At 49.5% G+C, this 26,357-nt stretch overlaps 2 protein-coding genes across 2 annotated transcripts; one reads left to right on the forward strand and one right to left on the reverse strand.

The window, feature by feature from the left end:
- Positions 1–743: 743 nt before the first annotated feature.
- LOC128138157 (uncharacterized) lies at positions 744–11,313 on the forward strand. The gene is given in 8 exon segments (XM_052779463.1): positions 744–801; positions 1,744–1,775; positions 3,763–3,869; positions 6,243–6,300; positions 10,311–10,383; positions 10,784–10,928; positions 11,107–11,266; positions 11,269–11,313. Coding segments are annotated over 8 exon segments (678 nt in total).
- Positions 11,314–12,510: 1,197 nt separating this feature from the next.
- On the reverse strand, positions 12,511–23,980 carry LOC128138158 (uncharacterized; the record flags this gene model as incomplete). The annotated part of the gene is made up of 7 exons (XM_052779464.1): positions 12,511–12,587; positions 12,785–12,981; positions 14,175–14,272; positions 14,399–14,572; positions 16,213–16,324; positions 17,300–17,411; positions 22,741–23,980. Coding segments are annotated over 7 exons (2,010 nt in total), but the record flags the coding sequence as incomplete, so codon positions are not given.
- Positions 23,981–26,357: the final 2,377 nt, after the last annotated feature.

Here is a 26,357-nt window from a genome sequence, read left to right on the forward strand (position 1 = left end):
GTAATTCCTTACGCTCCACCGTATTTCCTTATTTCCAAGTGACATTTGTGTGACATTTGTTTACTTCTTCATGGGTTCAGCTTTTCTTTGAGACGTTCTCTCTCCCTGTGCATTTTATTGTTGGCCGATACCTAGCAGCAAACAACTTTTGAGAAGCTGGCTTACAAAAGATGTAGTTACTAGTTGGGAACACAGTTTGATGCAGGCAGTACACAGCTCCCAGCATCACAGGGCCTAGCTCCAATGCCGTGAAGGCCCGTTCCTCTGCAGGTTTGCACTGTGGAGGGGATTAAGAGACACGTCCTGCCGGTTCCTTCTTTTAGTCCCTTGAGCAGAATGGCATTGCAATAGGCTGGAAGAGAAAGGTGCTGGTTTGAGGGCACCTTGTCAAAAACCCCAATCCTAAAGGTTACTGAGGATCGACTGAAAAGATCTGATCTCTGATCCTTTGTTTCCTCAGACGCACAAAATACAAAAGGGCAGAAAATTGCAAAGGAACAGTCCTTGTGGAAGAATGGATGTTTTTTAAGAACAATAAACTGGGAATTCATTTGCCTGCTAAGTATTTTCTCTGTGCAATGGGAATGATGTTTTGTTGTTGTTTAAACTCTTACAAGGAATGTAGCTCCATTGCTTTTTGGTTGGGGTGGGACTAACTCTCTCTGTTTGTTTCACAGCGCTCCGGATCTCGACACCACTGAAAGTGCTGTCAAGGAGTTAGAGGTAGGAGATGAAGCAGGTCCATGGGACCTTGCACTATGTATCTAGAACTCAGCTCTTTTCAGCAAAACCTATCTTGTGGTAAGTCACTATGGGTATGTTTGGATAATGTCTGGAAACATCTACGATCTATGTCTTGCTTTTCCCTTTCCCTTCCTCCACTGTGTCTTTGAATTAGAGGGAGCAAAACTGCGTGCGGTATGGCTGTACCATGGATTTGAAAGAGAGCATAGCAATGTGTTCTCTTTTGTCCTGTATTGCTTTTTGAAAATGTCTAGAATTTCTCTTTGCCTTTTCACCCACTGCTGACTCTTCAGCTAGTATTTTTATGAAGCAATGCCCAGTGGCTCCCAGCCTTCATTCTTGAATGTCAGTAGCTAGGCTGGAGCCAGTACATACATATGGAACACGTGTTTTTCTTCCTTGTGCTTGACTACATTTGTTGACGTTGAACTTCACACTCTTTGTTTCTATTTTCCTAAAGAAAGAATGCATTTGTTTTTCTAAATAATGATAGTAATAATGGTACTAATGTCTTTTGTATAATTAGCAACTGTTTCACCTCCCTAGTGTCTCATTTTCCAGGTTTTCTATGAATTCCCTGACCAGCCTCAGGCCCCAGCTGAGACCTCTGTGGGACTCTGCGTTGAACCTCCTCTGTTGTGAAAACTGACTGTTTTTTCTTACTGTTTCCTGTTCTGATTATTGGTCCCTGGGAGAAGCTGCTGCTGGTCTTTCTTGTGAGCGCTTAGTAGATATTCAGATCTCCTTTCTCAAATGGACAAGTAGTCCAAAGCAATTGTCCCCATCCCCCTGGCATGTGTTATTCACAGCCAGGAATTCTGAAAGAGCTGTATTTGCAGTTCTTCAGTTTCAAGATATCATATGGAAGTCCAACATTGTTTCTAAGTCGTTTATCTTGTTCTCAGGAAGTGAGGTACAATGCAAAACTGTACTTTAAAGTTGGTTAAAGAAAGTCCAGTCACCAAATATTCACCAGATTTTATAATACCTCTGTTACAGGTAAAGAAGTAAACAAGGGCAGTGATGAGCTTGTAAGTTGCGTGTGTGGTTTTGTTTTGTGTGTTGTTTTTTTTTTTTAAAAAGTGATATTCCAAGTAGTCTGGAGAAGCAGAATATATATCTAGGCAATGCTATAGTTCTCCTGTTTCAGGGTGTCAGTCAGGCAGTGTCAGGTGGGAGTGAATTCTCACCTAGAACCATCCAAGTTGAGGGAAACCTTCCTGTCAATTCCAGTGGACTTTGAATGAAGTCCTGCCTGAGGACGTGAGAGCCGTGCGGGCTTCAGTTAAATGTGTTTTTGGCAAGTCTGAGCTGAGCTGTCAAATGGTTTCTTCACTGTGAGAGTCTGTATGAGGTCAATATTGCTGAATAATTAAGTAGTTTCCTAAGTGCTGTACGTGTCGAAAACAACAAAGTTAAGCTTCTTTGGAAAGTTGTTGTTTAGTGAGAGCTCAGGGTGGGTTTGTTTTCAATACAGGTAAGTGTCTGAAGATGGAGTGAATTAGTGAAGGTGTCCTGTGCAAATTCCCCCAGAGAAAATCCCGCTCTCTCTGCTAGCATTACGTTCCTGCTAATTACGTTCCTAGGCCCTCCTCTAAAAATGGAGCAAATAGGATGTCCTGGGAAGCAGTAGTTCTTGTTTAAAACTGTTGAGCATAATTCTCTGGATGGCCTCTCAGTGCTTACCTTCTGTTTGAATAAGGCAGCTAATCTTTTATTCCTGAATAATTTTTTGGTTTTTGTTGTGTAAGCCTGGACAATGTTGCGAAATACGGATGTATATTAAGTCTGACTTTTGTTCTAGAATAGAAAATTGTATTGGCTTTGTGTGGCAAGGTTTTGGTAGCAGCGGGGGGGGAGTTACAGGGGTGGCTTCTGTGAGAAGCTGCTGGAAGCTTCCCCTATGTCCGACAGAGCCCATACCAGCCAGCTCTAAGACAGACCTGCCGCCGGCCAAGGCCGAGCCAATCAGCGACAGTGGTAACACCTCTGTGATAACATATTTAAGAAGGAAAAAAAAGTTGCTGGGACATACAGAAATGGCAGCTGGAGAGAGGAGTGAGAACGCATAAGAGAAACAACCCTGCAGACCCCCAGGTCAGTGCAGAAGGAGGGGGAGGAGATGCTCCAGGCGCCGGAGCAGAGATTCCCCTGCAGGCCGTGGTGAAGACCATGGTGAGGCAGGCTGTCCCCCTGCAGCCCATGGAGGTCCACGGTGGAGCAGATCTCCACCTGCAGCCCGTGGAGGACCCCACGCCGGAGCAGGTGGTTTCCCGAAGGAGGCTGTGACCCCGTGGGAACCCCACGCTGGAGCAGGCTCCTGGCAGTACCTGCGGATCTGTGGAGACAGGAGCCCACGGAGCAGGTTTTCTGGCAGGACTTGTGACCCCGTGGGGGGCCCACGCTGGATCAGTGTGCTCCTGAAGGACTGCATGCTGTGGAAGGGACCCATGCTGGAGCAGTTCGTGAAGAACTGCGGCCTGTGGGAAGGACCCACATTGGAGAAGTTCGTGGAGGACTGTCTCCCATGGGAGAGACCCCATGCTGGAGCAGGGGAAGAGTGTGATGAGTCCTGCCGCTGAAGAGGATGAAGCGGCAGAAATGACGTGTGATGAACTGACCGTAAACCCCATTCCAAAGTCCCCCTGCGCCGCTGGGGGGGTTAGGTAGAGAATCCGGGAGTGAAGTTGTGCCCGGGAAGAAGGGAGGGGTGCAGGGAAGGTGTTTTGAGATTTGGTTTTATTTCTCATTACCCTACTCTGGTTGATTGGTAATAAATTCAGTTAATTTTCCCCAAACTGAGTCTGTTTTGCCCGTGATGGTAATTGGTGAGTGATCTCTCCTGTCCTTATCTCAACCCACGAGCCCTTTTGTTGTATTTTCTCTCCCCTGTCCAGCTGAGGGGCGGGGGGGAGTGATAGAATGGCTTTGGTGGGCACCTGGCATTCAGCCAGGGTCAACCTGCCAGAAAAAGTCAAAATCAAATTTTATCAATACCACGTTTGCAATGTTTTGAAGGTCAAGAGAAGAAAAGAAGTGTCAGGAAGTGCTGCAGTGGAAGAAATGGTGAAGAGGAGAAGAGTGGAAGTCAGAGCAGAGGCCTCACGCCCACAGTCGGGTATGGGCAGGTCAGTTGACTACAAAGTAGCCTTCCAGGGCACATATCAATGTTTTTGATGTCTCTTGCGCCTTCCTCATATTTCATTCCTGTGTAACCCTTTGGCCCATTTGTCTTCTTCCTTCTCTTCCCTAGGTGACAGAATCTAAGCAGCTTTGCCCACGTTTGGAGAAAAGTTCTCCTGTGCTTTCAGGTTCCCATGCCGTTAACTAGAGCTCTTCCCGTTTAACTCCTTTGTGTTAACGTTACCTGTAGAATCACAGCGGGATGAGAACTGGGCAGCTCGACAAAGCAGTGCACTGGCTTGCACAGCTGAGGCAGGGATGACAAGGGAGGAACTGGGAACAGTTTTCTAGCTGCCTCCCAGCCTGTTCCTCTGAGTCGGCTGATGACTGCTGCCTCTCGGCTTGAGGCAGAGATCTCTGTCTGTGGCTTTCGCAGAAGCATTGAGGTTTTCGGGACCTTTGATATCATCGAGTCCAACGCCTCCTGCTCAAGCAGGGTCACCCAGAGCAGGTTGCCCAGGACGTGTCCCCTCAGGTTTTGAGTGGGCTCCAAGGGTGGAGACGCCACAACTTCTGTGGGCAACCGATTGCAGTGCTCGACCACAGTTGCAGTCAGAAAGTTTTTTCTTGTGTTCAGCTTTAATTTCATGTTTTGCAGTTTGTGCCCTTTGCCTCTTGTCCTGCCAGAAGGCGCTGCTGAGGAGAGCCCGGCTCCCTCTTCTTCATTCCTTCCCATCAGGTGTACATTGGTAAGAGCCCCCTGAGCCTTCTCCAGGCTGAAGAGTCCCAGCCTCTCCGCATATGAAGAGTGCTCCAGTCCCTTCATCATCTTTGTGGCCCTTTGCTGGGCTCACCCCAGTGAGTCCCAGTCTCGTCCTGGGGAGCCCAGTGTGGACAGAGCACACAGGCTGGCCTCAGCAGCCCTGAGCAGAGGGGAAGGATCACCTCCCTCGAGCTGCTGGCAAAACTCTTCCTAACGCAGCTCAGGGTGTTGTTGGCCGCCTTCAGTGCGAGGGTGCAATGCTGGCTTGTGGTAGCTAACTTCAAGCTTAGTTCTTGATTACCTTTCAGAGGCAGGCCCATTGTTAGTTATAGTCTGGCAGGCTTCTTTCTTTCATGGAGTGTCGCTTTTAAAAACAGAAGATTCGTGTCTGTACTTAATATTCACAAGTATGTGGCAGAGAGTCCCAGATCCGGCATTGTGGTCGGAAGTGTTTATGCTCACCTTTCCCCTTCCATGGTGACGTACAGACCATGTCAAATCATCTCCCTTGTTGCCTTCTATTCTACCCAATTCCCAAATGTATTTCATGCAGAGGTTATAATGGGAGAAGTCTGAAGCCAGTTCTTTTCCTGCTCATACAGATGTAGTCCTTTCATTCCCCACCCCACCCCCTCCATCAGTTTCTAGTCACAATAAAACTGCTGGACATGAGTGAAGAATGAGACCAGGATCCAGAATGCTTTCTAATCTCTTTTAGCCAAGGCGTGAGTTGTAGATTCATAAAATACAAGGCCAGAAAGGGCTATTTCATGGTCCAGTCTGGCAGTTCTCTCTTAGTCCTGTGTCTTGCCCCAGCAGTTATGCTATTCCAGAAAATATTAAAACAGTTAATAATTCTACAGTGTATTCTTGATTTCAGGATTACACCGGTCAGGCATCAACTTCAAGCCTTCTGTCATTTTTTTCTGGTTACTCTGTTAGACTGAAGAGCTGAGCATTCAGTCTGAGCATTCCCCCACCCTGGGAAGGAGTTTGCCTGCTGTAGTCAGACCACTTCTTGATCTTTTTTTTCTTTTTGGGAAGCTCTTTTGCTCTTAAGTCCTCCTGGGGCATTTGGATTTGGGTTTTCTTGGAGTGCTATTGAGTGTTGAGCTATCGGAATCTCCAGGAGATGCTGATCAGCTCCAAGAGCACTATTTTGTGTGTGAAGCCAGGACCGGTTTTCCCCACGTGCATCACTTTGTACCTCTCTGCCTTTTTATTGCTCCACGACCGAGTCTTGTAAGATCTTTCTATGGTTCTTTGCTACCTGCCCTTCTCTTTGTGTTAGTAATCTTGTAGGATTTGCAAGCTTTGTCACCTCGCTGCTCATCCCCCTTTCCCTGTCACGCCACGCTGTTTTTCTCTTTAACTGCTTGTTGGGCTTACTAGAAAAGCAGAAAGCCTAATACTGGAGTGAGTGCCGATTTTCATTTTTTAAATGAGACTTTGAAACATGAGTACAAATACAGATTAAGGGTATCTATCTTGTTGGCTTAGAGGGAGGTGCTAAACCCCTGCTTTCTAATGAAATACTTGAGCAGCCATTTACAAGACTGCTTCCTTTTTGTGACTTTTGGTAAACTCAGTTCTTACCTGTTTGACTTATTTTTCGAACTGGAGCCGGGCGTGTTTGCCATACGAGTAAAGCAAAGCATGGATTTGAAACGGTAAGCTACAGAATATTCAGAAAGAGACAATAGCATCTGTTTAGTCCTAGATTCTTAAAGTGGCAAGCATAAAAATGCCTTCAGGTAACTTTTTTTCCCTTTTCACCTGCATCACCTGCATGGAGGCATTTGTGATTCCTGCTCATCAAACTTAGCCACGGGATGAGTTTGACCGGGAGCCAACACAGGCTTTTCTGACTGTGAAGCTACAAACTCTAGGGGTGAGCTTAGCCTCTCAGAGCTGAACCTGAAGGATGCGCTGCGTTGTCTTCAAGAGACTCCAGTCCTCTTTTACCTCACCTGCTCCTTTGTGCAGAACTCCATGAAGGGCCAAGAGTGGGTGCTGACACCTTGACACTGGCTTCAGTGCGAGTACTTGCCACTCCTCACCAGTGTCCTTTCTCTGTGCAGATGGCTTTGCAGGCATCTCCCTCTTCTTGAAACGGTGTCATGCCTTTTCTTGCTATGTCATCAGAAGGCAGATTTACGACAGGATTGTTCCAGAGGGATTGGCAGTTGCTTTCTAAACCCACTGTTCTCCAGAGACCTTGTCAGGAGGGTGAGATTCTTTCTCTTTTAGCCCACAAGCTAAAAGGCTGCTCTGACAGAACTGCTGTTAGGCACACCCTTTAGGTAGGAGGGTCTTCCCTCACCCCCCCTGTTCTCCTCCTCCTGGCTGTTGCCCATCCTCCCAGTGCATTTCATCCATTTTCTGGATCCTGATAGCCGTTCTGCATTTAGTTCAAACCCCTGCCATGCTATTGCCTTCCTGGCCGCCTTCCCTCTCCAGCTCTTTGGAGAGAGTCTTTTCCGAGGAGGCAAACTTATTCCTCTTGGGGTTGTCCAGAAAGGAAGTTGCCTGGTGGTATAAAAGGAACAGCTGCCTCTCCCACCATTCCCTGGGAGGTGAACAGTTGCATCAGATGCCCAGATTTCTGCGTGTTTCTGCAGGATGACGTGCTGCCCCCATTTCAGAAACCTTTTGGACCTCTCCACAACTGGCTGAGCCTTTACGCAAATATCATCTGTGGGCTTGCTGCCTGCTGGCCAGGGCATACTGCCTGCTTGCTGCTGTAGGACTGGTTTCAGAGGGCCAATCTCAGCGTAATTGCCCTGCAGGGATCCCCTGCATATACAGTGGCCTGCAATTTCAGGTGCTGCTAGTTGCATGGTTACCTTCAGCCTGCACAGGTAAACTCCTGTATTGAAACAGCCCTCACCTTGTTGTAAGCCCAAAACTTTCTTTCAGAAGAGGGGTTTTTGGCAGGTTTCTTGGATTTTCAAGATAGGAAGGAGACTGCCTGGTAACTCCTCAGGAGCCTTCAGTACAGAAGAACTTCTCTAAAACAAGCAGGCTGATTTGTCTCTAAACCCTGTATCCCTTTTTATTCCCCTCGGCTCACCTTTGCAGGATTAGTGACAGGTCTCTCTACACATGCCCTTTCTGGCTTCTTTCCTCAGGTGCTCCAAACACTCTGTTGGTGGGATAAGGTCATCCTCTGAAAGATGCTTTTTTTTATTCCCCGCTTTGCTATAATCGCTGTCCCCAGAATGCCTCCGCTCCTTGTACAGTGGCTGAATTTCCCAAACATTAGGGTCCTCGGAAGCTGGAGCTCCAGGTTAGCATGTTGGACCCTGAGAAATGATGTGGTAGGTGGCAGACATCACCGTAACCTCCTACTGTGTTAACTGATGTGGGAGGACATGTCCTGAGCTCTTTCCAGGTAAACTGGAAGTAGGATGAGTGAATCATCAACTTGGTAAATACCAGTTCAGGTGAGAAGAACCTTCTCCAGAAGAGATGCTTGTGCCACCATGACTCGTACCTGCAATTTGCACTAGTCAGGGCACTGTTACGCTGGGAGGGAGCTCCAGACACAAACTGGTGTCTTTATGAATACCAGACCAGATGTCAGGAGCACCGCATGGAATCCTGAGCAGATGACCTCTCCCTCGTGTGCTTTTTTAGGAGATCAGAGCCAGGTGCTTCTGTGACATGCCTTCCATTTGGTTTGCTTTCCATTTGTTTTCTTCTGGTATTCAGGATGAGAAGAAAGATCGGGTTTAGAAAAAACCATCTCAGTAGTGCCTGTACTTTCTCAGGATTCTTCTGGTCATTCCTCCAGGGCTCTTGTTCAGTTTATGAGCAGTGTATGACTTTGGATCCAAATCCAGCTGGTGTTCTAGAGTGCATCTCAAAAAGGGAAGGGTCTCGTTAAAACATGAAGGAAATCTGTCTGCTTAGTACACGTAGGACTGACTTTACAGCATCGGCAGTCAATTCAGAAGGAGGAGCATGGAAGTGCCGCAGTCGCATGGCTGTTGAATAGATTGCATTTTCAGCTCTCACCCAAATGCCTTCCAGGCCTGCGATTTTGACAGGAGGCTGTCTGGTCAGGATGATTGGAGTTGAACCTGTGCATCTTTCTGCTTAGCAGGAGCACCAGTAGAAGTCCAAGGAAGAAAGAACGGGGAGACGCTCAGCCTGTCACTGCAGATAATTTTGCTACCTTAGTTAATGCTCCGAGACTAAACTGCAAAGATCTCTGGCCATCTGAAGTTTGGAATTTCACGTGAACCTGAGCTTAGTGCAAGAGAAGCACCATCAGGGAGGGATCTATTCTTCTCTTCTCTTATCTCTGTGACAAAGTTGTTTTACTTTCTCCTAAAGAAGCTTACCTGGTGGTTTTGTTGTTTGTGGTCCTTTGTATTGCTGATAGCCTTGCGAATGGGTATTCCTGGCTCACCTCTTGCTTCTGGCACTTTTCACTTTTGTCCTGCCCTGTTACTCTGCTTCCTATGAGTGTGTCTTAGCAGAGCTGATGTCTAGGGGCCTGTATTGTCCAGCGGCTGTTATTCCCCACAGCACCTCTGTCGATGTTTTTTAAAATCTCTGTCTGTGCCATAGCTGCTGTTCCTCTTTCACTGTCTATCTGCTCTATTAAAGTCTAGTCCATGAATTCCAGCTTTATGTTAGGCCTGGGAATGTCCTGAGGAGGGAGGGGTAGAAAGATATTGGTGAAGAAAGTCCTCATAGTAGCAGGAAAGAAAATAAAGTCACAGAACAAGAGAGTAGACCTTGCCTTTTAGTTCTTCAAGCAAGCAAGCAAAGAAACAAAGATCTCCTGTAGAACAGAATTTTACATGGTGTTGCCGAAATCCGGAATAAAACTCCTTAACAGCAATGAGAAGTTAAGAAGCAGGCACTCCTTTCTTGCAGCGCTGGGCACACGGGGGATCGCTCCACCTATCGTGTGCATCTGTCTGGTTTAACTATGCAGGTTAAATGCACACCTGTTATACATATTCACTAGATTTCCGAGAAATGTTATACATAATCATTAGTTTTCCAGGAAACTATTAACATATGTAAATGTCCTTTACGCAAGCGCAGTGAAGGTCTCTGGTGGTCTTCAGAAGCCCTCTGGTGGTCTTCCATAGTCTTCCTCACTTGTCCGCTTCTTGACCTCTCTTCGGTGATTCTGCGCAGTACGATTCTCACCATCATCTATATTAGTTTACATAAAAATGCATACTATGTCTATTCTTAAATTTAACCTTTCTAATAATTGGTCCTTCAGTCACACCATCTTATGAATATTCTTATGTTAAAACAATCATTGCTTAATCTCACTTAACTCTACTGATTGGAATCCTCGATAATTAGATCGAGGTGGGAAGGGTAAGGGGTTTCCAGGCAGCAAACTGGCGTCCATAACGGTTTCCCTAGTTTCCTAAAACAAAACACTACAAACCAACAAATCTTTGCCAAAGTTTCTGTGGTTAACTGATTTTAGACAATACTTGAATTCTTATAGTCACACATAGTACATTTTCTAAACTTCCTAAGTTCCTATGACTACATTTCAAACTTAACACTCCCCTACCTATGCTTCACAATTTTCTAATTCTTAATCAAACCAAACTCTTTTATATAATTAGATTTTAATTTCTTTATCAAAATATTTTCAACAATGGTGTGAAAGTTCTTGGGTTCCTTTTCCTTTCAGAATTCCTCCAAAGAAGATGAGCGTGAGTTTAGTCCAGCATCCCTTACTGTGGGCTGTAACCGAGTGAGTTTGTGTAAGTAAGGAATTCCTGGCTTGTTTCATTCGAATTGGTCATACAAAATCAAAAGCTGCAAGGATGACTTTCGTATTAGTTTTCCTTTAAAAGTGGTGTTTGGTATTTTCCAGCACGTGAGACTAGGAATTAGAACCACCGAAGAGCAGTAGGTCAGCAATGATTTGGGCTGTAAGCAATTCCCACCCATAGAGCCAGGCTCCGTAGCTCTTTCAGAGCTGGGCTGTGAGATGGGAGCCTACCTCCAAACCAGTCTGCACTGTGATTGCTTTGAAAGCTCCCAGGCGTGACGTCAGTCAGAGCCTGGACCCACCTCTCGGTTTCAGGGTCTGCCGTTGGGTCTGCAGGGAGTGTGGAGAGAGCGAGCTTGTGTTTTTGTTCTTGCTGCTGTTTCTTACAGGGGCACCTGTGGGATCTAACCTTGAACAAAGAACAGGAACCGGTCAGGCTGAGGGTGCGGTGCAGCTACTGCAGCAACTGGACCAAATGGTGAACAAAGGAAACGTGGAGTCAGAAGGAAGAGGTCTCTCCAGGTTCTGGAGAAGGTACGACTACTGCAGCTACGAGCAGGTGCAGTCCTGGCTCTGTCCGAGCCTGTGCCTGATTCTGGCAGTTCAGGTGATTCTCCGTTCTCTTGAAGAATGGGTACCTCTTTTCTGTGGTTAAACCAAAGTCTGCCAAGGCAAAGGAGCATTCAGGGGTGTCCTTTTGTCTTGTGGTAAGGTGCAACATTCCCAGGAAATGGTCCTCTTCTGAGCTGTCTTTGGGGAAAAAACTCCTCAGGGGAGGGTTGCTGACCTCAGTCACAGCCCTCATAGGATGTGGCTTTTATCAGCTGAGGAGTGCCACCTCCAGCCCAGTTTCTAAAGGACTTTTACACACTGCCCCTTCTCGCGAGGCCTTCCTGGGAGGGACCTTCAGTCCCCTTAAGGCAAGTATGGCCTTTATTTGGCCGCTCAGCAACTGTGGCCTTTGTAACTTTGGTGTCCCAAAGACACCGTTTCAAACCGAAATGAAAGGAGCCCCGCCAACAGTTGCTGGGCATTGCTGACTGAAGGAGTGCTCTAAAGCTGTCGAAGCTGTGTGCCGCAAGAGTGGTCTGTTCTCTGCACAGCACATGTTGAACATCGGCAGTAACTGTTTGATAGGTGGGTTAGTTTTGGAAGGAATAAAACGCCTTGTTAATCATAATGTATGCCAGTCCCCTTAACTATTGAGACTAGACCGTTACGGCACAGGTTGTTCTTTATGTTTCCTCTACTTTTTCGGTCTTCCTCTGTATTATTTTGTGCTGGGGTTGTGTCTTTCTGGTGGACAGAAATTACCTTGTTGTTACAATTCTCAGAGAAGTATTTTAGGTACAACGTGGGGGTTTTTTGTTGTTGTTGTTTCCCCAGCATAATCTTCTCGCCACTACAGCATCTCTTTGTTGGAAAGAACTGACCTGGAAGTACTAATGGTTGTGGAAAGGTAAACTTGTGGCATGAATGTCAGGTTGTATTGTTTCTTTTGTAATTCAGCTTTACGCATTGCTTGTCTCCGCTATTAAATGCTTTAAAATGAAATTCTACTTTGTGTATGTTTTCAAATTAACGTACTGAAGATGTTGGGTTAGAATGTCTTTTTCTTCACAACCTAGAGGTTTTGGAAAAAGAGCAACAAGCTTTAAGGTGTTGATCCTTGAGTGTCATAAATCGGGAATTTTACATTTGAAAATCGTTGTGTGAGACTCTAGTAAAACAAGCATCAGCTTGGAACTGTGTGTTATTTTAATCAGTCTTACCCTGGCAGAAAACACTCCTTCCCTCCAAGAAGAAGAAGTAGAGGTTTCTAGTATTGGATGGACTGCTGCCCTATGCTTCACAGCATTAAAAAGGTCAAAATTGGTGAACATGTTTTGGATTAGATTTTACCACTCTGCTACAAGGTGTGTCATTATTTATGCCTTTGATACGTAGTGGGATGAGGCTGGGAGTTAAGATTTCAGATGTGCCTAGGGCATGCTCAGGCAGCTTTTTGCCATCACGCTAGCGCATTTGCAATAAACCGTCATTCTTCAGCCCTCTCCTGAGCTGAGGCACCGTCAGCACGTACATGCACAATGCTGGTCTAACACATAACACTGTGTTACTGGTTGTTACTGCAGCAGTAGCGACGTGTGGCCGTCTGACGGGGTAATGTGTCTGGCAGAATGAGGCGATGCTCTAAATGAGTCAGATAATGCAACATGGGGTCTGTTTGGCTTGTTGCCACCGTGGTGCACGGATTATCCACCCTATACGCCTCTGTATTCTTTCCCGGACTCCCGTCAGCAGTGAAAGAATGCTTTCCCTCCAGAAGAAATGGGAGGTTGAGAAACTGGTTCCATTTATGCCGTTCTCCTTAGGCCTGTCCCACAAACCGTGGTACAGGCTGAGTGCACCAGGGTTCGGTCCCTTCTGCTGGGGGGCTGTACAATGAGACGAACAGCGGTGAGGACCAGGGAATGGATAGAGAGTTGACCAGACGGAGAACAAGCCATAAATAAGGGAAGCTATCCGTGAGTTGATCTTCTTTAGCACTGGTTCTGTCAGGAGGAGGATGTCCCACTTCCCTGATCTTAGATGCAGCTGCATAAGAAAGGGCCTTTACCCTACAAGAGCTGGGCTGGCTGAGGCTACAACCTACACACAAAGACATTTTGATGTCTCAATCCGGAAAATGCCATTACAGAATTATGGGCAAGATGTGCATCCATTTTGGAAAAATCATTTTTGATGATAAAGAACATGGGTTAATGAAATCTAAACAAAAATGGTTTTTATTTTAACTGGGATGATAGGCATTCTTTTAACTTTGAGAAAGCACCTTGCTCTTTAAAGCAGTGGCCGCTTTCTTAAAGGAAAGGAAAAGGTACTTAAAAAAGAACAAGCAGAAACAAGCAAGCTCTTCCCTCTCTTCCCCTTGGCATCCCATAAAGGCTGGAAAAAGCCACACGCTTGCTTCTGTTGTCCTAAAAGCGGATTCGGTACACGGTGTGCAAGAGAACAATCTCACACAGGCGGGAGAGATAATGTTTTGTTCTGCGCAGGGTGCTCCGTGGACTTTGCACAAATCAAGCACGCCAGATTCATCAGTTGTGTCCCTTTTATACAGTAACAATTGCATCTAATTTATCAAACTACTCCTACCTAATACATATTCAAACTATCTGATGCATGTGCGTAGCAGGACGTAACCCTGACGCATCAGATGATGCCTTCTCCGCAGGCGCGGGGGTCTCGGCTGGTCTTCGGTGGTCTTTTGAGCAGGTATCCCCTCCTCGCTTTGACCGCTCAGTCGCTCTGTATCGGGTCAGTGGTTCATTTTCCTGCCAAGAGGGACGCACCATCCATGAGGAAGGACAGAAAGGATCAGCATTGGTGCTCCAGGTGTGGCATCGTTAAACAGGAAGACTGGAAAAGATCAGGCTGATCTTGGCTAACTGACTAAATTTAGAACAGGACTTTCCAATCTACCACAGGGTTTTCTGTACCTGACATCGCTTCCAGCAGTACCTGGGCTCATGGCACCGGTGCCGTGTTGTCGGCACTGGTGACTGTGGACCTTGATGCTCCTAGCTGCTGAAGTCAGTGTGATCAGGCCAGAGAGCTCGTGGGTGAGGGAAGTCGGAACTGGAAAAGGCTTCTCCGTTTTTCCTCCTCCCGCAGGATGTTTCTATGCTACTTACCCACTCCCTCCCCAAAAGGGGGAATCTCCTCTGCCCCGGCGCTGCTTGTCCTGCTGCTGGCTTTGCTTTTTTTGCGATTTACTTTCTTGGAGATGATAAGTTTGTATCAAAATACTGTATAGACACCAGGTGCTCCTGGGATCGATAGTTGCTGTTACCTTGTCGGCAATTACAGTTGCACTAGCTCGAGAGAGAGAGAGCTAGCGAGCTAGATACACAGCCCCCACGCCCCCCCCTGCACACACACACACGGACACTTGCTTTTTGAACCCCGGGCCCACTTGCTAGCGGGGACCTGGCGGCAACCTGTGGCAGAGCGGAGCGGTTCAGGGGAGGAAGCCCCCATGGCCGTGTGTCCGTCCGTTTCTTCTGCCTGGGGAAGGAAGGGGCGGCCGAGGGGGATGCGATGCCGTCCCCCAGCGCCTGGAGGGGGGGCGACACCCCCGCCCCGCCGCTGTCAGTCAGTCCGTCCCCCCCCCGCTGTGAGGGCAGCGCTGTCAGTCCGTCCCGGGGCGGACCAAAGGGGGTCCTCCCGTGCCCCCGCCGCAGGGGGGGTCGCCGCCAGGACAGAGCCGGCCCCGGCCCCGGCCCCGGCCCCGGCCCCGGCCCCGGCCCCGGCCCCAGCGCAGCCCCGGGGCTCTCCCGAGGCCCTTCCCGGGCCCCAGCGCAGCCTGCCGGGACAAGGGGGACCCGAGGACGGACGGAGTGGCGGGTGGCTCCCGGCGGAGAGAGCTTCCTCCAGAGGAGAACCCTCGTCTCCGGGAGCTTCCTTGGAGCAGCCTGGGGCCGCTGCCCGGCTGTCACTGCAACCGGCAGTCGGTCGCCGAGGCGAGCTGCCCCGGAGCCGGCCCGGCCCGCAGCGGAGCGGAGCGGAGCGGAGCGGCAGGTCTCGGCCCAGGGGCCGCGCCACCCCCAGCCCTTTCCGAAGCGAAGGAAAAAGGAAAGGAAAGGGGAAAGGGAAAGGGAAAGGGAAAGGGAAAGGGAAAGGGAAAGGGAAAGGGAAAGGGAAAGGGAAGGAAAAGGAAAGGAAAGGGAAAGGGAAAGGGAAGGAAAAGGAAAGGGAAAGTGAGAGGGAAAGGGAAAGGGAAAGGGAAAGGGAAAGGGAAAGGGAAAGGGAAGGAAAAGGAAAGGAAAGGGAAAGGGAAAGGGAAAGGGAAAGGGAAAGGAAAGGGAAGGAAAAGGAAAGGAAAGGGAAAGGGAAAGGGAAGGAAAAGGAAAGGGAAAGGAAAGGGAAAGGGAAAGGGAAAGGGAAAGGGAAAGGGAAAGGGAAAGTAAAGGAAAAGGAAAGGACAGGGAAAAGGAAAGGAAAGGAAAAAGGAAAGAAAAAGGACAGGGAAAAGGAAAGGAAAAGGAAAGGAAAAGGAAAGGACAGGAAAAGGAAAAGGAAAGGACAGGGAAAAGGAAAGGAAAGGAAAGGAAAGGAAAGGAAAGGAAAGGAAAGGAAAGGAAAGGAAAGGGAAAAGGAAAGGAAAGGAAAGGAAAGGAAAGGAAAGGAAAGGAGAAAGGAAAGGAGAAAGGAAAGGAGAAAGGAAAGGAAAAGGAAAAGGAAAAGGAAAAGGAAAGGAAAGGAAAGGAAAGGAAAGGAAAGGAAAGGAAAGGAAAAAGGAAAGGAGGCGAGGCCAGGCTGGGGGCGGCAGGTGAACCCCCTCCTCGCCTTCCCAGGTGCCTGAGGCTCCGGAGGTGGAAGGCCAGTCCAGGAAGGCTGTGGAGCTCGGACCAGCTACGCCAGAGGTGTTGCCACGGTCAGAAAGGCCTACCCCCTACCCTACGACCGCCTCCCCGAGGAAGCAAAGACGGCTTAGGGGTGTGGGTGACTCCCTTCTGAGGGGAACAGAGGGTCCGAGATGCCGGACAGAGCCTCCTCTTAGGGAAGCCTGCTGCCTCCCCGGGGCCCGGGTTCAGGGCAGCACTGGGAAACTTCCTAGCCTGGGACGGCCCACGGGCTATTGCCCACTACTGCTCTTCCGCCTGGGTGGCGACGAAGCTGCAACGCGTGGTCCGAGGGCGATCGAAAGAGACTTTGGGGCCTTGGGATGGTTGGGAGGGGAATCTGGAACATGGGTTATTTTTCCCTCTCTCCTTCCAGTTGCGGGCAGCGACACTGGAAGAAAGAGACGGACCCGGTCCGTTAATACGTGGGTCGTGGCTGGTGTCCCCGCCAGACTTTTGGGTTTTTTCGATAATGGGGTGGCCGGCACGGCCCCAGGCCTGCTGGTGTCAGATGGGATTCGCCTTTCTCAAAGGGAGAAGGGGGTCTTGGCTCACGAGCTAGCGGGCCTCCTTGGCAGAGCTTTAACCTACACTCGAAGGGATGTTACAGAGGCACGCACAATCAAATCCCACAGGTGTTAAAGCTCAGCTTTATTCTTTAGTAAAAAGTTAGTTAGAACTCCGGTAACATTTTGTAAACCACAGGCTCAATGATGTAAGGGGAATTAATACTACACAGCCGACTTAAGAATTCTCAAGATTTAAAATGATGACTCAAAATGCGCGTATCACTCACCTAAAAGATGAGGGCTCTCTACCTCGAGGAGTTACCTCGGGCGGCGTCCCGACCCAAGGGGGAGTCCCTGACTGCAGATCCGCTGCTCTCGGGAGGACTGATTCCAAAATGTCCTCCGGCGGGACCCTCTTTATACCCTTGTCGAATCTGATCTGCGATCTCTGGTACTGAAAGCAGAGGGCTCTGGGAGATGCCTGGGAGTCACAGGTGGATCCCGGAGGGGAGAGCTTCCTCCAAAAAAGAAAAAAACCTCAAGGGTAGCTTCCCTGGAGGAGTCTGGGGCTGATACCTGAGATCTTAGGTAGGTAAAGCAGAGGACAAAAGCCTCTGGGAGATGACTGGGAGGAGGCTCAGGCAGCTGCCGGAGTTGAGCTGTACCTAAAGGAGAAAAAAATACCTGGAGTAACTTACTTGGAGGAGTCTGGGGCTGCTACCTGGGATCTCTGGTCCCGAAAGCAGAGGTCAAAAGACTTTGGGAGATGCCTGGGAGGAGTCTCAGATGTATCGTGGAGTGGAGAGCTTCCAACAAAGGAGAAAAATCACCTTGGGTAGCTTCCTTGGAGGAATCTGTGCTGCCACCTGAGATGTTAGGTATGTAAAGCAGAGGTCAAAAGACTGGGAGATGCCTGGGAGGAGTCTCAGGTGGCTGGCAGAGTTGAGAGATTTATCTAAAGGAGAAAAAAATATGTCGAGTAACATACTTGGAGGAGCCTGAGGCAGGTAGCTGCGATCTCCGGTACCAAAAGCAGAGGTCAGAAGACTCTGAGAGATAACTGGGAGGAGGCTTGGGTTGATCCCGGAGGAGACAGTTTCCTGCAAAAGAGAAAAATCATCTTGGGTACCTGCCTTGGAGAATCCAGGGCTGCTACCTGGGATCTGAGGTCCCTACAAGAAAAGGCCAAAAGACTCTGGGAGATGCCTCGGGGGAGCCTCAGGTGGACCCTGGAGGAAAGAGCTTCCTCCAGAGGAGAAAAATCATCTTGGGTAGGTGCCTTGGAGAAGTCTGGGGCTGCTACCCACGATCTCAGGTGCCTAAAAGGGAGGTTAAAAGCCTCTCATGGTTGCTGGGAGGAGTCACAGGTGGATCCCAGAGGGGAGAGCTTCCTCTGAAAAAGAAAAAACCTCAAGGGTAGCTTCCTTGGAGGAGTCTGGGTCTGATATGTGAGATAGTTACGTAAAGCAGAGGTCAAAAGACTCTGGGAGATGCCGGGGAGGAGTCCTGGATCGATCCTGGAGGAGAGAGCTTCCTGCAGAAGAGAAAAATCACCTTGGATAGCTTCCTTGGATGAGTCTGGGGCTGCTACCCGGGATCTCAAGTCCCTAAAAGAGACAGCAAAAGACTCTGGGAGTTGCTGGGAGGAGTCACAGGTGGATCCCGGAGGGGAGAGCTTCCTCCAAAAAAGAAAAAAAAAATCTCAAGGATAGCTTCCTTGGAAGAGGCTGCAGCTGCTTCCTGGGATCTGATGTCCCTATAAGAAAAGGAGAAGGGTGAATGTTAAATTTCCCTGAGCAGAACTAGCACAACAGTCTAGGGGAAAAAAAAAAAAAAAAAAATCGAAACTGGGACTATAACAGGGTAGGAGACCGAGCCGTTTGTCAGACAGGGCTCTGAAATTTAACAGAAGCCATTAGGGCATGTGGAGAACTAGGGGTAAATTGGTAAACTGGACTAAAAGTGCAAGAATGCAGGCAGAGACCTGATGAGCGTCCCAGTGATTTGGGGGGACTCAGACAAGCTCTGCTAACAGAATTTTAATGATGCACTTGCAATTAGTGTCCTTGTGGGTCAAATGGCCCCCGACAGCAGAAACAAAACAAAAAAAAAAAAAAAGAGAGAGAAAAAAAAGAAGAGGAGCAAAGCAACAAGAGGCTGATTTATTGGCAGTTGCTTTTGCAAGGAATTTACAAGTGAGATAAGGATTAGGAAGAAAGATGATCAGGTACAGGGTCTGAACTAAGACCTAGAAAAAGAGAAGGAGAATGTGAAGGAACACTAGAAGAAAATGTTACTATTGTGGAAATCTGGGATATGTGTAGCAAGAAAAATATTTTTCTAAACATGTCCCTGAATGACCAGGGAAGTTAATGGATGAGGTAGTGCGTTTGGCTACAGCGGTCAAGAAGAGGAAAGGGTTAAGGAAGAGGGATGTTAAAGGAAAGAGGAATCAAGTGTACTTGTGGCTGTGCTGAGAGAAGCCTTTGAAGTAAGCAGGGGGAGAGGACTGATGGGGACCGGAGGAACCTCTCCCAGCAGAACCTAAGCTGGTTAAAGCAAAGCTGGGAGATGAGGAAACAGAATTTTTAGTCAACACTGGGGCTACGTATTCGGTCTTCAATACACTAGAAGGAAATTTAAGTAACAAAAGCATAAATGTCATTGGTGCGACAGGGACTCGTGAGACCTGGCCATTTTTCAAATCCCTGAAATTTAAACTTGGAAAACAATGGGTTACTCACCAGATTTTATATTTGCCAAATTCTCTGAAAACTTTACTGGGTAGAGATTTACTTGAAAAGGTAGAAGCTGAAATCAGATTCAAGGATGGGGAAGTTGCAATTTTAATCCCAGAATCTAAATATGTCGAAGCCGTAGGCTTGTTGTTACAGGATACAAATCCCAAAAGGGACAAGGTACCTCGAGAAACAGAAGATGCAGTGATCCCCATCATTTGGGCAGGAGAAGTTCCAAGAAGGTCTAAGAGAGCGGAACCAGTAAGAATCGATCTAAAACCAGGATCGTCACCAGTAAGAATTAAACAATACCCTTTAAAATTAGAAGCGAGAACTGGCTTGGTACCAATAGTTCAAAAATTCTTAAAATATAAGTTGCTAACAGAATGTGAGTCAAAATATAATACACCTGTCTTACCAGTAAAGAAAGCTAACGGAAAAGATTACCGTTTAGTCCAGGACCTTAGAGCACTAAATCAGAGAGCACAAGATACACATCCAGTAGTTGCAAACCTGTATACGTTACTAACTACCCTCACCAGTGAACAAAGCTTTTTGCTTTTGAGTGGGAAAACCCTGAAACAGGGCGAAAGACACAATATACTTGGACGGTTCTCCCACAAGGCTTCAAGAATAGCCCAACTCTTTTTGGAAATCAGCTGGTGAATGAATTAGAGATTTGGAGAAAAGAAAATGGACAGGGAACTGTATAACAATATGGAGATGACATCTTAATTGCAGCGGAATCTCAGGAAATTACTGTGTATGTACCACATACGGTAGTCACAGTTTTGGAACAAAAAGGGGGGCATTGGTTGTCCCTCAGCCGTATGCTGAAATACCAAATGGTACGACTAGAACAAGATGACATCGATCTCAATACCACTGCAGTTACAAATCCTGCAGTGTTCCTCTCCACTGGTTGAGCGGAGAGTTCACCAGAACACGATTGCTTACAAACTGTAGAGGAAATATATGCTAGCCGTCGGGATCTTAAAGACGCTCTGTTAGAAAATCCAGACTGGGAGTTATATGCTGACGGCAGTAGTTTTGTTTGTGATGGGAAGAGACTGTCAGGATACGCTGTGACGACCTTAGATGGCATAGTAGAGGTAGGATCCTTATCTCCCAAAACATCAGCCCAAAAGGCAGAACTAATAGCCTTAACTTGAGCATTGGCACTGAGTGAAGGGAGAAAGGTTAATATTTGGACAGATTCTAAGTATGCTTTTGGAGTTGTACATGCCCATGGAGCCATCTGGAAAGAGAGAGGACTACTATCAACACAAGGAACTGAAATCAAGCATGCTGCACAAATATGAGAACTATTACAGAGCATTCAAAAGCCGATGGTGGTAGCAATAATGCATTGCAAAGCCCACCAAAAAGGAAATAGTGAAACTATAAAAGGAAATTGGAAGGCCGATTGTCTTGCTAAGAAGGCAGCTCTAAAGGAGCCAAAATTTGAAGAGGCTTTAATTCCAGGGCCTCGTTTAGAATTACCACCACCAAAATATACTGAGAAGGAAGATTAATTAGCAGAACAGATAGACTGCTCCAAAAATGGACAAGGTTGGTGGATAACACCGCTAACGCCATTATTGATTCCTGAAAGAATGATGGAAATTTTGCTCAAGAGATTACATCAGGAGATGCATACAGGAGAAGACGCATTGACAATAACTGCGAAAAGAAATATTTTTGGACCAAAGATACAAAGGGTAGCAGACATGGTAGTAAAAAAAGTGTACCATCTGCTGTGCTAATAATCCAAAAATTGGGAAAAAGGTTATAGGAGGAATTGTGAAACAAGGAATAACTCCTGGGGAATACTGGCAAATAGATTGTTCAGAGCTACCTAGGTATAACCAATACAAATATTTATTGATATTGGTAGATACCTTTTCTGGCTGGCCAGAGGCTTTCCCTTGCCGTACCAACAAAGAGCTAGAGAGGTAATTAGACTCTTATTGAAGGAAATAATACCCCGATTTGGTATTCCAGAAGGAATCTCCTCTGATAATGGGCCTCATTTTATTGCAGAAGTCATGCAAGGGCTTTCTAAATTTTTACAGATTAAGTGGGAATTACACACCCCTTGGAGGCCACAATCAAGTGGGAAGCTAGAAAGAATGAATCAAACTCTTAAAAGGCAACTTGCTAAACTGTGTCAAGAAAACACACCTTAAATGGGTAGAAATTTTACCTATAGCTCTTTTACGAATTCGAGTAACTCCTAGGGTCAAAGTAAGTCCTTTTACGGTTGTTTATGGGAAAGCATATCCCATGAATCTTCTAACATCACAGGAGACCAAATGCATATAAAAGGGCAGGCTGATGTTAAAGAGTATTTGATTTCCCTTTCGCATGCTTTATCTTCACTACACAGGTATCTAAATCAGAAGGTCTCTCTCCTGTTGGATAAAGGCGGAAAGGACCTTACACCATGTTATTGAAAACCTATACTGCAGCCAAAGTAGAAGGAATGGACTCCTGGATTCATTACACGCCAGTGAAAAGAGCACCAGAACCAGATCAGGAAAAGCGGACAGCCACAGACTGGGAAACTCAAATTTCAGCTAATCTGAGACCATTGAACTTTGAGAGAATGAAGAACCTGAATATTATAATATCCCATTTGGTACTAGCAGTAGTAGGTCAAGAGAATTTGGTTTTACAGCTTATCCAGTCCTTTGGGCAAATCCAGAATGTTAGCGTAACCGCTTGTCTCCCTCCATCTGAGTTGGCAGACAATCCTTTAAATTGGGGACTATTACCTTCGGACTTAGAAAAAAGTTTTTCTAAGAAAGAAAAAGAACAACAATGGAAATAGGGTGGTTAAATAAAATATTACATGGAACAGGATCCTCCCTTACTGGATGGCTGGCAAACCTAATTTAAACTTCGATCACTGTTGTCGTTACTACACTCATACTTTGTGTTGTTTTAAGTTCTGTCAAGAGACTGGTTTTACAAGCCACGGCTAGAGCATATAGAACGATAAAATGAAGTAGTGAGACTCATGAGACTCATATGAAGAGATCTCATAGTCTCAAAGGGGGGAAATGATGTACTTAAGAAATTATGTACTTAAGCCACATGAAAAAGGCCACAAAGGTCTTGTGAAACAAGATCCCCTTTGTATAACCAATGCATGCCTTGCTAACAACTGTGCCCCTGAAGAAGAACTAAAAGACTGATAAGAAGGGAACATCCTACCCCAGGAGGCGCCGAAAAGTTGAATAATTGCTAATAGGCATGAAGTCAGAAAAATCTTTGAAAACTGGAGGAAAAGTAAAGGTGGCAGGGGGAGATCATGACCACCAACTCAATTCCACACCAAAAAGACTTACCCCCCACTCTCTCCTTGAGCATGCGCTGTAGAAGAAAAGAACACTGTACCTTTAATTCCAAGCAGGGAAACTTTAGCCCAATAGAAACTGTGCTAGATAAGCGACTCCCAGTAATAGTTTTGGGAAGAACTTTGGAAATCGAATATGTTTAACTGAACTGTACAAATTGCTTGCCCGTTTAGGCAGGAGGGGTGCTAGCGTTGCAGATTACCACCTAGCCCCCATCTTTGCGTAAACATGAATTGGAATAAAATACCTCTGCTCTGTGTCTATATTGGCATTTTGCACACCAGGTAAACGACCCCACTTTTGGGACAACAGTGGGGCAGGCAAAGCACCGCATCCGAGGGGCTCAGGCACCCACGTCGCTGCCGGAGGATTGCCGGCAAGAGGTTTGGCATCTGGAGAGGGGCTGCTGGGCCAGGGTGCCCAGGCACCCACCCCACTCCCCCAGCCGCAGCCACGGGTGCTCTCAGTGCTGGAGCAGAGGCCGTAGCAGCTGCCTGTGCCCAAGCCTGTCCCCAGTGGAGGGAAGACTTTGCTGGCGAGGAGCAATCCATTGAAGCCGTTGCCGAAATTGCTGGGCTTGAAGTTGCTGCCGGGCCGGGAGGGTGCCGAGGGGTCCTTGTGCAGGAGGAGGGGTGGCAACGCCTGGGCACCGTTCAGCTCCGGGGAGCTGCAGAGCAGGGAGTCCCCGAGGCCGTCGGGGAAGGTCGCGGCCACCGCCTGCGCTTTCCAACCCGGCTGGTCCACCAGCTCCTCCGCCACCTCCCTCTCGGACCCGGGTGTCTTCTTGGAGCCCTTCCTGCAGAGCCGGACCACCCTGATGCTCTCGCCACACGGACCGCTCTGGCGGCCGAGGTCCTCAAGGCTCCTCAAGGCTGAAGCGCTCCCCAGGCTCTTGTACTCCACCAGCGCGCAGTGCTTGCTCAGCAGCTCGGGGAAGTCTGACGTGTATTTCCGCACACCTGAGGGCAGCTTGCGGCCCGGCCGCAGGATGCGGATGGAGGCGATGGTGCCGAAGGGGCTGAACATCCTCGTGATGGTCTTGAGGAAATTCTTCTGGAGCAGCAGCAGCATGTCCTGCTCCAGGAGCAGCAGCTCCCAGGCCAGCAGCAGTTTGCTGGGGGGGATGCTCAGCAGGGACTCAGGGATGGGGACCCATGATACCGAAAAGCCGGTCGAAGAAACTCCCACCCCGGCTGGCCAACGCAACGGGCTGCCTACCTTCTTCAAGGACGTCAGCAGTTTGATGCTGACAAAGCCCACCTTGTTCCTCTGGACATGTTTCAGGAGGAAAGCATCCTTGGCCAGGTTCTCGTCAGAGAGGTGGAATTCCACCTGGGACGCAACCCTCCTGACCAGCTGCCGGTCAGGCATGGAGTAGCTGCAGTCCAAGAGATCAGCCCCCAAAACATCGCTCGCATCGCAGAAGCTCCCGGCAAAGCAGCAGGGACACGGGTGTGACTTGGTGGCCTTTGGGATGTGCAGCACTGCCCGGTCCCAGCCACAGCGGTGCAGACGGCAGAGTGTTGAGGAGCGGGCTGGCTCAGCTGCGCTCTGAAATAAAATGGAGTTTTATGGTTTTAGAAGCGTGGTTGCTTTCACGCCCCCAGCACCGGTCCCTGCCACAAGTTACGCAGCGGATGGCCTTGCACAATCTTGCAGCCAGAGGTGCCTCACGAACAGAGCGCAATCTCTTTAATTAACAGGATACAGGCCAGGAGAGATCTTTGGCCTCCGGTTCACGGCAGTCGTCCCGACTCCCCCAGGCCACACACTGTTCACACGGCGGGAGCGAGAGGCCCGTGTTCCTACCAGGGTGTCCTTGCTAGTGCCAAATCCTCCAAGTACAAGGAGGGGATGTACTCACCCGGTCCCTGGGGTCCCGTAGAGCACAAACAGCCCCAGCATCTCATCATCGGATGTTGTGCAGAATCCAGTCCTTTTCTGGGAGCAGGCGGCGGCAGGTGCTGTCTTCTCCTGGGCGTCACGCACCCAGGGAAAGCGCCGCCCCCTCCGGGGGGGATCCAGAGCTGCTGCTTTTCCCATCAGGAGACTAAAAGACCTGACAGCACTACTGGAGCGAGGGCAGGGGGAAAGCGTGCCGCCGAGCGACACCGCGTGACCTTCCTTCGCGCCCTCGAGGTCCTTTTTCCTATTTCTGCGTCACTCCGGTCAACGCAGCGAACGGAAGCACGGGCAATAGTCGCAAATGCATTTGCCATCTGGCGCAAGGAGGCTGTGGCTGCAGCTTGGTCCCCACTTGGCTCGGCTGAATCAACCTGTTCTTCTTCCCCCACCGGAAAAATACTGTTGAAAGCCAAGAGGATTTGCACCCGCAGACCCTGAGAGCCGCCTGTAGGCCCCGGGGGCACCCCAGCCTCCCTTAACCCTTTCCCTCCCCAGGAGGAGCTGGGGAGGCTCTTGGGGGTGGGGCGGAACACAGGGAGCCCCCGCATTCCTTCCGGGGAGACGCCAAAGAGTCCTTAGCAGCCAACAGCCAGAAGGGACCATGGCGCGGCCACCAATGCAGCTCCCACTGCCTGGGCCCTGGGGCCCCCCGGCGCCCCAGCTTTTCCAGCCATTCGTGCTCCCCAAAACCTTCTACCCTCGAGGCAGGGACCGACCCCAACCCCTGCAGCCCAGGGACGCTCCTGCGGGGCAACAGCGGAGGTGACCGCCGGCCATCGCTCCTGTCTCTCTCTCTTAGGCTCAGCCAACCTGTGCCGCCTGCCCGCGCGGGAGCAGCCCTTCCCTGCAGCCCAGGCACCCCAGGCCCCCCAGGCACCACCAGCAGGTACGGCACCCCAGTCTGCTCTGGCACCTTCGCCATCCCCATCACACCCGTCCCCCCGGCGCTTTTCGCATGGGGGTTCAGCAAGCCCCAGTGAGCATCCTTGCCCTCGCCCGGGCGGCGCGTGCCCAGTAAAGCCGATCTGCAGAGAATTCCCCAAATATTTGGGGCCATCTCTCCTATTTCACCTCCTAGATGCGAGTCTCCTCCCTGATTTGCAACCTCGTCCCACCGGCACAGCAGCTCACCCCGTGGGGATCGCCCCAGCCACAAGCTCCCCACGCCCCTGGCCCAGAGCTGGGGGATGTCGGCCATCGGGGCCGGCTCGGCGGGTGCCCCTGGAGAGTCCCCCCGGCCCAGCACGGCTCCCCCTCACCCACACAGGTCTGCAGAGGGCTCCATGTGGCTGCCTCTTCGACCCCCGGGTCTTCCGCATCCAGCGGGCAACCACCGACCCGCCTCCACCGGCCACCGCCACGCTCGGCCAAGGCGCCGCTTCTCTGCCGGGTGCTGCCCTGGGGGGTCCCGGGGGCTGCGGGGCCCCCCTGGCCTGGGCAGACCCAGGGACCCCCCAGGGCCAACCACAATACCTCGCACCCTACGAAAATCAGAGGAGCGGGGTGGCCCCCGCCCCTCCGGTGCTGCTGACAGCCATCCCCGGCTACCAGCACACCGAGGGGCAGTTGGCGAAGACCAACATCTCCAGCACGGCCACCCCTGCGGGGGCAGCCCCGGGCAGCGACGTCCCCCCCGGGGAGCGACGCTCCTCCCCAGCCGAGCCCTTGGGGAGCCTGCAGATGACCTTGCCGTGGCTGAGAAAGTGGCTCTCCAAGAGGCCCTCATGCTCTTTGATTGCTCCCTGGACAGGCTGGCGGTCAACCAGCACGCTCCCAGCAGCAGCCCCACGCCTGGGGACACCGGCGGCACCGGCGCAGCCACCCCCGACCGCGACTTCAGCTCGCTCTCGCTGCCTGAGGAGCTGCTCCCCCCTGACTACTGCACCCCCGAGCTCAGCAACGCCACGCTGAGCCTCAAAACATTCAACAGCAGCGGCGGGATGGAGCCCCAGGAGCCGTGGCAGGATGCGGGGCTGGACCTGCCACCATGCCCGCCTGCCGTGGCAGCCAAGCCGAGGAAGAGGCAGGCGCAGAGCTCCTT

The sequence above is a fragment of the Harpia harpyja genome, assembly GCF_026419915.1.
Source record: "Harpia harpyja isolate bHarHar1 chromosome W unlocalized genomic scaffold, bHarHar1 primary haplotype SUPER_W_unloc_3, whole genome shotgun sequence".
In the NCBI taxonomy this organism is placed as follows: Eukaryota; Metazoa; Chordata; class Aves; order Accipitriformes; family Accipitridae; genus Harpia; species Harpia harpyja.